Source organism: Coenobita brevimanus, chromosome 115, assembly GCF_032717465.1.
Source record: "Coenobita brevimanus isolate Jiangsu-jjx chromosome 115, ASM3271746v2, whole genome shotgun sequence".
Classification (NCBI taxonomy): Eukaryota; Metazoa; Arthropoda; class Malacostraca; order Decapoda; family Coenobitidae; genus Coenobita; species Coenobita brevimanus.
The window spans coordinates 4,524,621-4,540,749 of record NC_137068.1 but is presented as its reverse complement, the minus strand read 5'-3'; the positions used below and the strand labels follow the sequence as shown (position 1 = coordinate 4,540,749).

The 16,129-nt window shown below is 42.3% G+C and overlaps 1 protein-coding gene across 3 annotated transcripts in view; it reads right to left on the bottom strand.

Moving 5' to 3' along the window:
- LOC145418541 (eukaryotic translation initiation factor 4 gamma 3-like) overlaps positions 1-16,129 on the bottom strand; it is a 536,301-nt gene that overhangs the window by 37,980 nt on the left and 482,192 nt on the right. For all 3 annotated transcript variants that reach the window (XM_080286907.1, XM_080286908.1, XM_080286909.1), the window contains 5 exons: positions 12,356-12,574; positions 9,748-9,999; positions 8,655-8,819; positions 1,964-2,161; positions 772-968 (listed from right to left, as the gene is read on the bottom strand). In XM_080286907.1, coding sequence (XP_080143033.1) covers positions 772-968; positions 1,964-2,161; positions 8,655-8,819; positions 9,748-9,999; positions 12,356-12,574 — 1,031 coding nt within the window. The remainder of the gene's footprint in view (positions 1-771; positions 969-1,963; positions 2,162-8,654; positions 8,820-9,747; positions 10,000-12,355; positions 12,575-16,129) is intronic.

Sequence of the window (16,129 nt, the reverse complement as noted above, 5' to 3'; positions counted from 1 at the left end):
AACAGCAAGATTCCCATGGATGATGATTAAGACGAAAGGCTAAACTTGGGTTGACATCTTGTGGGGAGAGAGTTAATGGCCGAAAGCATGAAGAGTAAAGTGAATAAACTGTTGAGATAAAAAGACCATTTAAAATCAAGTCATCAGATGGGACAGGTCAAAGAAAGATTGTGACAGAACACAAGTTACTCTAAAGTGAATGTAAGTCTACAGATAAAAAGGGCAGTATCAAAACAGTTTTCAAAATAGACAGCTTATAGAGAGTACCAGTACACACCCAAAGTTACTCTAAAGCAAATAAGTCTATAGATACAAAGACTGAAGGGATAAATTTAAGATGGTATCAACACACACTGCAAGTTACTCTAGTAAAGGAAAGTTTTAGATAAAAAGACTGTCAGATACTTTTATGTGAAGCTACAGAACGTGGCGATGGTTTTCGGTTTATAAGATAGAACCAGGATTCAGGGGGCTCGAATGATGAGTAAATGGAAGCAAGGCCCATTGCACTGGGCAAACTTGGGCTGTCTGGACATCCCTACTCCTCACCCTGCTCTAGGGTGGGAAAAGAGGTCCGGATGATGATGAGTAATATCAAAAGTCATCAGACTGGAGGGGTTAATTTAAGATGGTATCAGCACAGACTTTAGCCTGTTTAAGTGAATGAAGCCTAGCCTAAGGATGAAGAAGACAATATTAAAACAGTCATAAGACTGGAGAGGTTAATGACAGATGAAAGCTTACACTGCAGGCCTTGTACATAATACTCACCCCATGGTGGCAGCAGCTCTTCGATTATCTACAGGTAAGGCACTGCTTCCCATACTGTCCATCAAAACATTGAACCTGTTGCTTTCTTGCTGCTTGCCCTCATCATGATCTTTGAGCCCACCACCTGAGCTTCCACGGGCCCAACTCGAGAATCCCGTACCTCTCAGCTGAACCTCCTTATTGTCTCCTGTGCCAGGCTGTCAGGAATACACAATATATAAACAAACACACACACACTGCTACTGAATTAAAAGAGTGTGTGGGGGTAGGTGGGTGTGTGTTTATGCAATACATTACCACTGAAATGAACTACATATGGACAAAGATGGCCTAATCTTGGGCTACTTTAGTCATATTGATATAAAAACAAAATTAATATTAAAGGGAAAAGTTCTGTAATGCATTCATGTTCTACCTGCCTCATATAAGTTTGTAATCATCCACAGTACAATAGGGACATTTATAAAGTGGAAGTGGCTATTTTGTGTAGTTGCTCTAAAAACTGGCCAGCATAATCAACATTTATTGTTCAGCATTACACCACCTGATACTGGAGATCCTCTGAAGCTTTCACTTTTTATAATCTGTGCCCGCCATTATAAACAAATGTAAATTTTATTAACAAAGTATTTTTTTTTTTTTAACCTACTTCTTGTAAATAAAGTCACTATATCAAGGGCAGGCAGTTTTAAGAGAATGCTGCGACTGTTCTTTTGCATAGGAGACGTGATCAAGGTGAGTGAAAAATATATCATGGGATGTCTTCAATGTTGTGTGAAGTATGGAAGAAAAATTACTAAAAAGATTAAGAATGTTCAGAAGTCAGGTGAATGGCAAACTGGGCGATTGTACGAGTGGGAAGGGATATGTGGGTCCGATATAAGCAATAAACCAGACAGTGAAGAAAGTATGGGACAGACCATTTCAGGTTTTTCATGATATCGAATTCAGTGTAACATAAAAAAATGTGTAAAGCACTATTTAAAGTGTTCACACAAAACCTGGGTCTGCTGACAGTAAGCATAACTTCACCATTATAACTACAAGACCAGATCAACAAGTCACAACCATTTGCCAGAAATTATAAAAAAAAAGGTACTAGTAAAAAAGCAATAAATCTTTAGCATACTGAAAGAATAAATTACATTTTTTTTAAGGTTATCACTAAAAATTCATTTCCAACACTACTTACCCTATTAAATGTATTTTTTAACCTTGAAGAATCAAATGTCCTTCCTTTAGTTGAGGCAACTGCCCATCCATCCTCTGACAACTGTGGCATACGATTGTCTCTGTTTCTTCTTCCTCTGTCATCTCTACGATCTCTATCATCCCTACGATTAGTATTTGATAAGGCAATCTGTTGCTCTATTTCTTCTCTCTTCACCTCCTGAAAGAGAAATATACATACATTATAAACATTTACAAAGAAAATTCTGTGCTCCTGCTGTTATAATTTGGTTTCATCCACCCATTTTCCAATCTCTTATTACCCTCATATGAAGCATTGGGGCACAAGGTTAGGCTAATTGGTTCCAACATTCAAGTGGTAACAAATTACCAGTAAACCTTAACCATACCTTGTTCGTCAACCCTTATGGGCCACATTCTGTTGAAGCACCATATGTCGCCATTTCACCACATTAATTTGATTATCTGTGCCCGTATTAATAAAAACTCCTAGGAGTAAATGTTCCTCTCAAAGTGATATTTAGCTCCTAAATTCTAGAAGTACTCCTAAAAGTTACTTTCAGCTCCTAAGTTTACTCGTAAAATCACTAAAAAGTAAAAGTCCTCCACAAGGACTTTTAACCCCTAAAACGCGGCTGTGTACGCGCGATCCCCCCCCCTGTGGCGGGTTTGTAGCGGGGTCTGAGTACCTGTGGAAAAATATTTGCCAAAAATCATAGATTAACCCTAGATCATTAAAATTTTTATGGCATATATTACTTACATTCAGCTATCTCCTGAGCCACATGTTGAGCCTTCGTTGACTACCAAAGGACTTGTGAAGACTTGCAAAGTTGGGTAACAAAGTCTTCACTCTCACACCTCCAGAAACCCGGTTTTCTTTCTACCACAGCCTCAATCTGTCACAGTACACTTTATACAACAACGTACAGGTTGTTTGGAATCCGTATTTGTAAATAAGAACTGAAAATAAGGCTAAAATGGACGGAGCGCACGGCCGACATGCAGCGCGGTGGCGATCTTCCCGTCAATATTGTCACATTTGCCTTTTCTGGGCAAAAAACACGTATACTCCTTTTTTTTCCATCATAGGACTTCGCAAACGTTTGCCTGTCACTATTACGGTCATAAAAATCAATGTCACTGCCAGTATTGTGGATTGGGACTGAGGAAGACCACCGCGGCGCGAGTTTATTCAGCCTTACGGCAGGCACTATATTCTCGCTCCTGTCGGCCACCCGCACTTCATTTCTATCGCTCACTTTCACTGTATCTGTTTGTTTTTTTTGCCTTATTCATCAGTGTCACTGTCCAGTGTTATAAAAATAATATTTTATACACAAAAAACTTTCACTTTCAGAACATAGAATAGGAAAATATGCTTTTATCTTTTTACACTGGAGTGACTGTCACTCGCAATACTTATATGATTACTATGTACAATTATTTACAACAAAAAACACTGTAACTGTCAGTGCTTTTACAAGTACATACACTAATTTACACTCATCAGGCTGTCACTGTCAGCACGTAAAAGAAAACTAAACAATATTATCACTGTCACTCTCAGTATTTTTCCCAATATTTTTACCCTTATTTTCAAAATCTACTTAGGCTGTAGTAGTCGAAAAAACACGGGTAAGCACAGAGGGGAAGTTTGCACTCTTTGCACTGCAAGGAGGTGCGCCTAAAAGTTCTTTCCTGCCTGGTAGTGTGGCTGCACACATGACACCTCCTCAGTGCTTTCCCCCTCTTTGCAGTGGCTCCAGGTGGTGTCGCTGAAGGTAGGCCATACACTGTAGGCGGTCTGGAGGTGTGTGAGGGTGGCGTTTGGGACCTGTAGAAAGCACCTGGCCGTAACGCTGAAGCAGCTGGTAGACACAAGTCTTGGAGAATCTTCTGAGAGAGTAGTTGGCTGGCTTCCTGTTCTTGATTTTATACAGGATGAAGGCGTTCAACATGCACATGTCAATCAAGTGCAAGAACACCTTCCTGTACCAACGACGATTTTCCTCAGACAGTCAATCTCTCCAATCATCATATCCGACTTGTCCACCAGCCGCATATTGACGTTATAGTCAATGACAGCATCAGGCTTCATCACAGGCTCGCCAGTCCTTCTGTCGACCTTCCCTGTTGCCAGCATTTCACCCTTGTGTACTGTGGTGAGCATGTTCACGACTCTCTTATCATGCCACCTGATCGCAAGCATCTTGTCAGATTTCTTCAGGTGCACGTCTCCCCGCTTTGACTTTTCAGCCTCTGGGAAGGCAGGGTAATGTGCCCTGTTACTTCTGACAATGCCACAGGAGCCGACGCCGTGTTCAGAAAGGTACTTGGCGAGTTTTGGAGCTGTATAGTAATTGTCCGTATACAGGACATGATTCTCGTCAAAGTACTTTTCCAAAAGCACTTTCACCACAGAACCAGAGAATCCAAGGGGGTCAGTCTTATCCAAGTCGACATTGCTGGCGGTGTAGATGACGAAGTCAAGGATGAACCCCGTCTTGCAGTCGCACAGCACGAAAAACTTGATTCCAAAGCGGTGGCGTTTGCTTGGAATGTACTGGATGAACCGAAGACGGCCCCTGAACAATACCAAAGACTCGTCAATCACGACTTTCTTGAAAGGGCGCAAGAACCTCGTAAACTTATCTTTGATCATGTTCAGGATTCCCCTCACTTTCCATAATGGGTCAGTTTGGGAAGGCTCATCATTATTCGTGAAGTGAAGATAAGTCATCAGCTGCCTAAAACGATCACGGCTCATGTATTTATTGAATATGGGTGTTGGGCACAGCTCATCGGAACCCCAGTACTCTTCCAACTTATGCTTCCAGTTGTGCGGCATAACCAACATCAAGGCAATAAATACAAAAAGCTCGCGGATCGTCAAAGGCACCCATGATGCCATCCGCGATGTGGATGGCGTCGCACTCACCTTCTTCTTCGCGAACTGGCGCACATTGCCCCTCGTACCTGTTTGTCTCGGTACAGATGTGCTCCATAACCTCGTCGTCAAGGAAGGCCAACAGGCAGTCAACACATTCACCATCGTCGTCCACAGGGAAGTCAGCCTGAAGTCCACACTCACTTTCGTCAAAGGGCAGATCTTCAGGCACAAAATCTGATCCCTCTGACCACACGAAAGCATCTAAAGTTCCCTGCCTAGGCTGGGAGGTGCTTGGGGCGGCGGGGGGTGAGGCAGGTCGTGTGGGAGTGGGTGAGGCAGGCTGGGCAATAGTAGGTAAGGGAGAGGCTATCCCAGGCCGTGTTGGTGTTGTGGTGGTGGTGGTGGGAGGGACATTATCGCTTGGGTCAAGGTCACCCGCGGTGGCGTGACTCCTGAGTTGCCTAGTGGGAGTTAGCCTAGGGGACTTAACTTTACTGACGCGAACACTAGGCGTACGATAACCTCTCATACGTAACATTGCTCGTCTACTTCCCTTTCTCGGTGGTGATGGAGACTCCGATGACTCAGGAGACAGGACAGCAGATGAGGAGGACGAGAGAAGAGGGCTGGGAGAACGTGGCAGGCTTGCGGTGGTGTGGCGTGGCGTAGTGGACAATGGCGGTGCACTGGTGTCTCCGCTCCTCTTCCTTTTTTCTCCCTTTCCATATTCGAGGCCCCTTTTCACCGGGGCCTTCCCTGTTGAGGTGCTGGGCACAGTCACAGTTTCCTCCGGCACAGAAATAATCACTTCAGGGCCTGAATCAGCACTCGATTGTGTCTCTGATTCAGCCAGGCTAGACAAAACACCCACGTCACTGCCATAGTCCATAGAGGCTTTCAACAGTTCTGATGCTATGGCCGAGTCACTTAGCCCCTTGGTAGTCACTGGTAAAGTTTTGAAGGGCGTAGAGGTAACAAAACCCTTTTTCGGAGGGCTAGAAGGCACGGAACTAGAAGAGCTAGAGCCTGACATGGTGTCACCGTGGCAGATTTGCGTGGACTGACGCTATTCTGGGGCAAACCGCGCGAAAAAATGACAGTGTGACAACTGGGGAAACAAGCGTTTCCCAATAGCAAAAAGTGCTTGCGAGATGACGGCGCAGATTGACACGTATCAGCCATCCGCGCGTTGCCATATCGCACGACGAGGGAGGGCCGCGCATCGGTGCGTCCGTGGGTAAAAAAATGAGACTTGGCAACAACCGAGGTCAGTAGTACAAAGGTCAAGTGTGCTAAAAGTAGCTCACGGGTGGCGGGACTGATAGACAATACCAGCTTGAGCCTGCTTGCCCGCGGTTATTCAAAATTAACTCAAATCGCAAACGCAACGACCCGCCGTTTTGCCCTTTGGGCCGACCGTCGCAAATGCGACGATCCGCGTTTTAGGGGTTAAGGAGTTAGGAGGGCTTTTAGTGTCAGTAAACACAGTAGCTGCGTCCCTCAAACACCAAGGGACAAGACAACATAGACCATGGCTGACCAACACCACCCACCACGCAGAAATTTTTGAACTCGGAAGAATGCATTCATAGAATATGATGATCAAGAACTTGTAAGAAGGTACCGTTTCAATCGTGAGGGCATTCTGTTTATTACTGATTTAGTAAGAGATGTACTGGAAAGGCCCACACATCAAAACCATCCTCTCACACCCGAGATGAAAGTGTTGATACCATTAAGGTACCTTGCAACTGGAAAAATGCAGCAGTGTAACTGTGATGACTTTGGACCATCACAGCCATCAGTGAGCAATGTGATAAAGGAAACACTCTATGCTCTAACTGCTCCACACATTGTTAAGAGGTTTGTGAAGTTCCCCCGTACACTCCCTGAACTACAATGAACTGAAAGAAAATTCAGGCGAACTGCTGGCTTTCCTGGGGTAGCTGGTGTGATTGATGGGACTCACATACGAATTGTGGCACCAAACCAGTATGAAGAAGTGTATGATTCAGGAAAAATTACCACAGCATGAACATCCAGTTGACGACTGAGAGTTAATATAAAATACTGGATGTGGTTGCAAGGTGGCCAGGATCAACACATGATGCCCAAACTTGGCAAGAAAGTGGATGAGAGGAAGCAGCATTCATGGCATTTGCAATCTCAGCCCATGCCTGCTTATTCATGTCCGATGTGTTCCCTGGGCCGAATTTCCCTTTTATAATTCTCTTTCTCTCTCCAGTGCCTTCTGCCAGCACGAGACATTCTTCCTCCGTCCAGTTTCTCTTTCTCCGGAATTTATCTGCAGCTGTGGTATGCTGATATTGTGCCATTGTTGACGGTCACTTTACCACTTGTACACACAATGCCCCGATGGTAGCAGGCACGATCAGCTGACCACACGATGTGTTTACATTTTATCCATTTTATCGACATTCGTAAAGAATCATAATATGTGATCAAATAGATGTTGTTTCTATATATGAAAACTAGTTTTTCATTTTTAAACTACTTACTGATACGCTAAGGCTTTCTAATGGTAATTTATTAAATATATGAAGCAGAGATTCTTTGTGTTGGCAACACTTCATGGTAGGAGCGAAATTACTACTACGAGTCCTCCTAGGAGGAACTTTTAGAAGCAACTCTCACCTACAACCACTTTTAGTAGTAATTTTAGGAGTACTCCTAGAAGTTTTTATTAATACTGGCCCTGGCTACCAACCAACGTTATTTATGCCTTGCTGGGCTTCACAACCATTGGGCTTGTCTCTGAAGTGGTCACCTGAAGGTGGCACTACAAGTACATGAATGGAGGTACCACCAACCATTACTACATGGTTCACAACAACTGCATCTAATACTACTATAGCCAATGTCATTTTTGTCAGGGGCATGATATTAAAGAAGGCGTGCTGGTGCATGGGAAATAATATCAACGTTGGATATAATACAGTGTTGCAGTCCTCTGGTATTTAACTTGTTACAATTCATGTGTCATTATCCTGACCATTTATCCCACCTACACAATGAACTATTGTCCCAAAAAACATGGAATAAAGCATTAACAAAGAACTATTAGTAGAACACCCACTGAAAAGCCAGATGCTCATTCACAACCTTGGCATCCTGGCTCAACCTCATAGGCCATACCATCTAAACATACTGGTTTTTCTTTCTCAAGGCATTTTCCATACACCAGCAAAAATGCTGGCCCATGATAAGTAGGACGCCTTTAAGCATTCATGCATTGTACACAGATACACCTGTAAACATGGGAACTGTACAGCCCACCCTTCCACCTATATTCCAGTTCTTTCACATTAGACACCCTCCCACTACTCCACTGCACATCCTTTCATCTTTGTTTCACACAATGCCATCATAGCATATCTAGCACTCTTGAACACATTCACCACTTCCACCCTCTTGCTCTCCTCATTCACACCTTTCACATTGCACATGGCCATGCAAATCTGCCCATTTGGCTGGGGCCCTGGGCAGGTAATTGGGGCCTCCGAGGCTCTTCAAAACGTTTGACATAATTTAGTGCTTTTAGATAGGGGAATCTGGGGTACACTTAAGCCGACCAAATACCCTGGTTATATGGTTACCACCCAGTGTAGTAAATAGTTTCCTGGGTAAAAGAAACCATCTGGCATGTTACTCAGTGTAGAGACGATAACAACATTCAGTGGGGGGCACCCCCACCAACCACTTCATTTTCAATGCTCATATTTTTAAATAATCTAACGTACAGTACATCAAACAACAGGACTACAAGTGAAACACAAACCTCTTGAACTTGAGCCTTTGTCTTTGGCTTGTTGTCTTCTCTTCTAGGGACCCAGTTGTTTTGCCGCAAGTCTATAACATCCATCATTAGAAACCTAACACGACTAATAGTCTGCCGCTCATTTACAATCTTCTCCATCAACTTGAAGTACTTGTCCAAGTCATTCTGAAACAAATATGCATCAACATGAAGAGTAAAACAAAAATTATCAAGTACAGCATTACTGATATGGCTGAACAAATATTACTAGGTTAACCTATACTAGTCGAGTATAATCATCACTGTCAGGGATTTATTCCAAAATACACCCATACCCCGCTATACAATCAACCGCTATACAATACCCCGCCACAGCGAAGTAAAACAGTTAACCTCCTTACCCGTCTATCGATGGCAGTCCCTGGTTATCCGATGGTTTCTTTTTTTAACTAATTTTGATGATATTTTTGACAAATTTTGAGCTTAGGTTGATTTATAAACTGTCTCTGGGTACAGTTTATTAAGTTTGATTTTTTTCCTGACTTATTTTTGATAATTTTCATATATTATTTTTAGGTTTAAGTGAGTTATAGACTGCCTCTAGCCTTAGTTTCACTTGTTTTAAAGCTGTCTGGGGGTTTAGGTGAGCTAGAAACATGTTTTTGGACTCATTTGGGTGAGTTATGGACTTGGTTGGGTGGGGATCCCCAGGCTCTCCAACACACCTCTAAACTTTCTACGTTATAATGTCCCCAGTTAACAATACCTTGGCTCAACATTGGGTTTTCCAAAACACATCTCATCGTTAAAACGAGAACAAGGTGTATCAAAAGCTGCTAAACAAGGAGTACCATAGACGAGTATAAACTGATCAAGTTACTAGCTAGCAATGGAATTTCAATAAGCACCATTTGTGATCCTCTGCAGGTCTGAGAAAAAAAGACTACACAAAACGGGCCTACTGTATTCCATAAGATGTATTTTGAAGGACATCAAAACTATGACTATGCCATTATTAATGTGAACTACCAGTACACTTATAAAAGCCTTAATTATATATACCTATACACATATATGGACAGATATAGATACAGTTAGATATACTTTAACTCACCATTGCTTTTGCCTGTTGAGAACAGTGTGACTCAAGAATCTTCCCTATGGTAGTGAGCAACTTGCAAAGGCATTCCAAAGATTCCTCATCACCTCGTTCTAGTAATGTTCCAATGATCCGCATCATAATTGGAGATGTCAACATGCGTAGTTTATACAGCTCGCCAATGAACCTAATGTTGCCCACGGATCGCTTTCTCATTTTTGTTTCATCATAATCAAGCTTAGCGTTCAGCTCCATTCTCTTCTCAGGCTGTAAGGAAAAGAAGTCACTACTTACAAACCACAATAATGCAGTAACTAATGAAAAACTTTCACACACAGATCATTCACAATATATAACTACAATACTTAAATATTCTACTCTGCCTTCTTCCTGGCCTACGTCACCACCTCCCCCCCTCAAATTCGCTCAGATATACCTTTTTCACCATTGTCATCCATTCTCTCCACATAAACACAACATCTCATTACATTCTCTTCAAACTCAGTGTCCACAGACTTCCTCACTCCACTTCTTTCACTAACAACATTACTTCATATCCTATCCACACTCTGTACTCCACAAACATTGCTCAACAGTCCTATCTCCACTGCTCTCACTCTTGGCTTTTCATTTTCATGCCAGAACACAGTCTCACAACCACATGTTAAAGTTGGCACTAACACTCCAAGTAAGCCTCATGCAGCTGCAACACTCAAGCCTGTTTCCCATCAAGGCCTTCATAGCACCAGCCACCCTCCTTCCCTGTGTCAGTCTACTCCTCACTTCCTTTGCACATTTTCCTCTCTTTTCTATCACTGTACACAGGTACTTGAACTCTCATCAATTCCAATCTCTCTCCATTTACTGTAACATCACACTGGGAGTCACCTTCTCTCTCGATAACCATCACTACTCTTCTCCACCCTTACTCTCAATACATGATGCTCACGGACAAGCAAACTCTGCACTAGTCTACCAAGTTCTTGTCCGGTACTTGCAAGTAGCACTGCATCATCAGCATACAACAAACCTGAAACATTCCATTTATCACCACTCATTACCAACACCATGCCTTTCTCCATCACTCGTGTTTTTACTTCTCTGATCATCCCATCCATACATATATACTGAACAACCATGAGGACATCACATAACCTTGTCGCACATCTACACTGATCGTGAACCATTCACTTAGATGCTTAATTACCCTTACACATGCCTCACTACCATCATAAAAACACTTGACAGCACCTAGCAACTTACCGTCTACATCATACATGAACAAAACCTTTCACAGTCCTTCTCTGTCTACTTTGTCAAATGCTTTTTCCACATCCATGAATGCCATAAACACCTTATGGTCCTTCTCACACACTATCTACATTTACTTTTAAAGAATGACACACACCAACATCCTCCAAACTCAATAAAACTCTTGTTCACTATTAGCAAGCAACTCAACTGTCATCTGCATACATCAAATCCAAGATACTCTGCCTTTTGCCATTCATTTAAAACCTCTTCCCTCTCTCCGAGTTCATCTATCATCATCTCATCCTCACAAGCATGCCTGCAGGGGTAACGTAGAGTATGCAAAGCCAGAAGGAAACAATACTGGTGAAATACTGATCAGCATGCCAAACCAAATAGGCAACACACCTATCCACTCATCTCAAAGGGTCCTGGTTCCATTAAATGAAACCAGGACTTTGGGAGACTGGTGGATTCTGACTGCTATATTTTTCCATACAAACCATCATCATTACCAGACAGTCAACCTGACACACACACACACACACACACACACACACACACACACACACACACACACATGGGGGGGGGGGGGGGGGGGCAAACTTGTCATACACTCCTCCATAAAAAATTAATCCAACCAGCTTGATCCCTTGCCAGTTTTCTAACCATATCACCTGTATATATTGATGAATCAAAAATATCATCCCCTAAATTTCTGCTACCTTCTGTCACCCTTCCTCTGCCCTGTTTTGCGACATACAGCTTTCCCTGACCTGGAAGCATGCCTGAAAACCTAATCTTACTTTTTCCACTGTTAGTCTGGCCATGTCTCCCATCCTAACAAATTTCCCAGTAGGTTCCAGGTGCAACTCTACATGCAGGAGCATGCACAGACACCCGAGAGCCAATTAACCATGACATATAATACAGTACTTCTCAATGGGAGGTTTTCAATCCCACTTCCAGATCTGTGGGAGCCTGTTACTCCAGATCATATACAAGGGTGAAAATAGTGTGTGTGTGTGTGTGTGTGGGGGGGGGGGGGAGTTATGGAGTGATGCTTACCTCCTTTAAGCCATATATCACATCCATCAGTGTTAAAATCTTGCCATCAAAACACTAATCTACCTTTTGATCAAGATATGTCCACACCTTTCAATAACCTCTATACCATATTTATCATGACCACTCAGCACTTTCCACAATTTTCAAATCCATCAAATGATACTGTATTTCCAAATCTTTCATGAACCTCTTCACTGAACCTTAAAATACATACATTTCAAGTACTATGATGTAGCTACTACAATTGTCACAGCATAAAATTTTCATCAATGTTTGAAGACTACTATTTATTATATACACTTACATCTGGGCAGGCATCAATCTCCTTTTGTCTTTCAGATCTAAATTCATCTGTGTTGTCCTTCTCAAATTCCTTTTGACATTTGTTGATAATCAAATTTCTAAATTTGACTTCAGACTTGCCCGAGCTACTGCCATCATTGCCATTTCCTCGCACAGACATTAAAGACAACACCTGACACATCTGTGCATATGTAGATGAGAAACTTTGTTCATCCACAGCCTGGAAAGATATAAAAACTGTTAGCATCAGAGAAAAAGACAATACACATTAACCAATCACATTCTGATAAGTGCTGGAGGAACTTCAGGAAGAGAATGGTGGGCAGCAAAAAGGTAATATCAGCCTGCTGTCCACCACTGAGTCTACAGCCAAAACATGAGAGGAATTTCAGTGCATGTATTCACAGAGGATTCTTGTTTAACGATAAAAATTAAATCTATGACAGCACATTATAAGCATATATATATATATATATATATATATATAGATAGATAGATAGATAGCAGGCATTAATATTATGAAGGAAGGTCCCAAAGATACGAGCAGTTAGGTTCCATTTGGCATAGACGTATAATGAATTCTCGCATAACAAAACACGTAACTAATGGTAAAATATTGGTTGGGTTCAAGGACCCCATCAAATGTAAGTTTTCAAACTAAAATATACGATACCAAACGCAACAAGTATATCTATATTACTGAACTGTAGAGAAAGCAACCTGAAAGAGCAAACAGTATGCAAATAACATAACTGCACATTAATTAAACATATAAAACATGAATAGCACTCATCTATAGGTGGTAATGTTGTGTTTGAGGTGGGAAGCTGGCGGTTGCCAACTGGGCAGCACTGCCAGATTCCCAAACCCATATCATACCTGGCACGTTAAAATTACCACTTTTTTATCAAAATTATCGCACTCACAAACAAAGGCATTTCTTCACATAAAGTGGTAATTACTGTGGAATCAATATACAGTAATCCCTCCAATATCCGACGTAAGAGAGCCAAAGGCATGTCCGGATGGTGATCCTGTCCGGATATTGGGCCCCAGCCTCCTGGACTTGTACTTATGGACCCTAACTCAGAAAAACACCTATACAACTCCCTCTGGACATGCATTACACCTATTTAAGACCCAAATCACACCAATAACGGACATAAAAGACTGAAATAATTGCAAAAGAACCATAAAATGAGGTTTTAGAGGCGAGTTTATACAATATTAAACATTCTGGGTACTTACAACTCCCTGGCTCCTGGACTGGTCTGAACCGCCAGTTTGCAGTCCACAGTTAATCCTCTGCACTCTAAATTCTAATTTCTTAACACTGCACAACACACTAAATTCCTGTGTGTTCTAGTGGCGAGGTATTGCAGTTTATTCACAAAAAACAAGCACCTGTGGCTTGCACTGCTATAAGCATCTGCTCTCGATCGGAGTTTGGCTGTGATTGTTTATGATGGCGGGGTAACAGAGTTGCCAGATCGCAACGGCCACATTAACAATCTCCTCAACTTTCATTACCAAATTTAACTTTTCATTACCAAATTCGTAAAGCTAGCATTTATTCTTCACTAATTATATATACAAGTGGAAATACATGTAATCACTCTCCTTATAATTAACAGCATGTTGATTATTTTCACGCTATGTAGGGTAGGAGATTAATTAGAGAGAGCAAACAATCCACCATCAACATCCTGTGTATCCTCGTACATGTGAAAAATCCATTTGGTAATGCATAAGAGAGAGGTGAAGTCAGTGAATGTACAGCGAGGTTGGATGGTGAGGAATTGGAAAATGTGAGTACGTTTAAGTACTTGGGTAGTGTGATGAGCAAGGATGGAGGTTTGGAGGGTGAAGTGCTTGAAAGGGTACAGCAGGGAAGAAAGGTTGCTGGTTCTTTGAAAGCAGTGATATGAAACAGGGAAGTGAGCATGGAAGTGAAAAAGTTACTACATGACAGTATTGTGATACCAACTCTAACGTACGGAAGTGAAGCTTGGACGTTGTTGGAAGGACACAAGTCAAGAGTGAGAGCCGTGGAAATGAGTTATTTAAGAGGAGCCTGTGGAGTCACATGGAGAGACAGGCTGACGAATGAGGATATAAAGGAGCGTTGTGGTGTTGATGTGGATGTGATAGGAAGCGTTATGAGGAACACACTGACGTGGTTTGGCCATGTGGAGAGGATGGAGGGTCAAAGACTGACGAAGAGAGTGTATGTGAGTGAGGTGGAGGGGGAAAGAGGGAGGGGGAGGCCGAGGATGAGGTGGAGAGATGGGGTGGAGAGGTATATGAGAGAGGGGGGTGTGAGTTGGGAGCAGGGGAGTGAAATGGCGGGGGACAGGGCAACTTGGAGGCGATTTGTTTGTGGCCACCCCAAACGGGATTGAGGCGTCTGGCAATTGATAGATAGATAGATAATTCTGATTCATTACCAAACGAATTTTTCATTACCAAATTACCCCACACTTGGTAATGAAAAATACCAACTGACAACCCTGACAGGGGAGGAGGGAGGGGGAGGATGGAAGGGGTGAAGGGACCATGGTGTAACAGCTGTTCGGCGCCACGCGGCAATTTCAAATTACAGGAGGGAAAAAGTCATATTTAAAAAAAAAAATTTGCGTTTTTTGGCCGATTTTGGGAATATTGGATCCCAGGACAATTATGTCCGGTTAGTGGGGATGTTCGGATATTGGGCGTTCGGATATTAGAGGGATTACTTTATATGAAGAGTGATTAACATTACTGAAATTGTTTAACAGTTAAGTACCTACTGAATTACAATATTGGTTATCGAAAGTTACTAAATCCTACTGTTGTACTACAGACATGGCGCATGACTCTGAGGTTGTCATTATCGTACCCTGGCAACCTACTATTCAACAGTGCATCCGATTTCGTAACATATTATACAGGAATCATATTATTATGCATGAACATATTACAGTATACACAAACATTATTATGAACGAATCAAGTGTCTCATACACGAAATCAGACGCACTTTTGAATGGTAAGTTGCCAGGGCACAATAACAATCTGAGTCGCATGCCGAGACTATGGTCTTACAGTAGACTTGTTAATTTTGCAATCCCTGATTTATTTTTCAGATTATGACATTATGAATGTTGGAGAGAGTTTTAGAAGGTATGATTAGAGAAAGAGCAAATACTGATGAGATGCAGTTTGGGTTTATGCCAGGTAGGGGGACCACTGATGCTATATTCATTGTTCGACAGCTTCAGGAAAAATATATTGGTAGGAGAAGGGATCTTTATTTTGTTTTTGTTGATTTGGAAAAGGCCTTTGACAAAGTCCCTAGAGAGGTGGTGAAGTGAGCAATGAGAAAGCTTGGCTTGGAGGAGTGGCTGGTTAGGGTGGTTATGGCTATGTATGTGGGTGCTCACACCCAGGTAAGAGTGAATGGAGATTTGAGTGATAGTTTTCCATGAATGCTGGTGTGCATCAGGGGTCAGTCTTGAGTCCCATGTTGTTTATCATGGTACTTGAAGCCCTTTCACCTGACTTTTGAAACGGACTCCCGTGGGAGTTGTTGTATGCTGATGATTTGGTGTTGATTGCAAAGAACGAAAGGGAGGCAGAGGAAAGGTTTAGGAAGTGGAGAGATGGTATGGGGCACAAGGGTTTAAGGGTAAATGCAGATAAAACATAAGTGATGATATCTAGGGTTGGTGGCGGTACTGTCAAAGACGAGGGAGAGTGGCCATGTGCAGTTTGCCATGAGGGCGTAGGAAGTAAT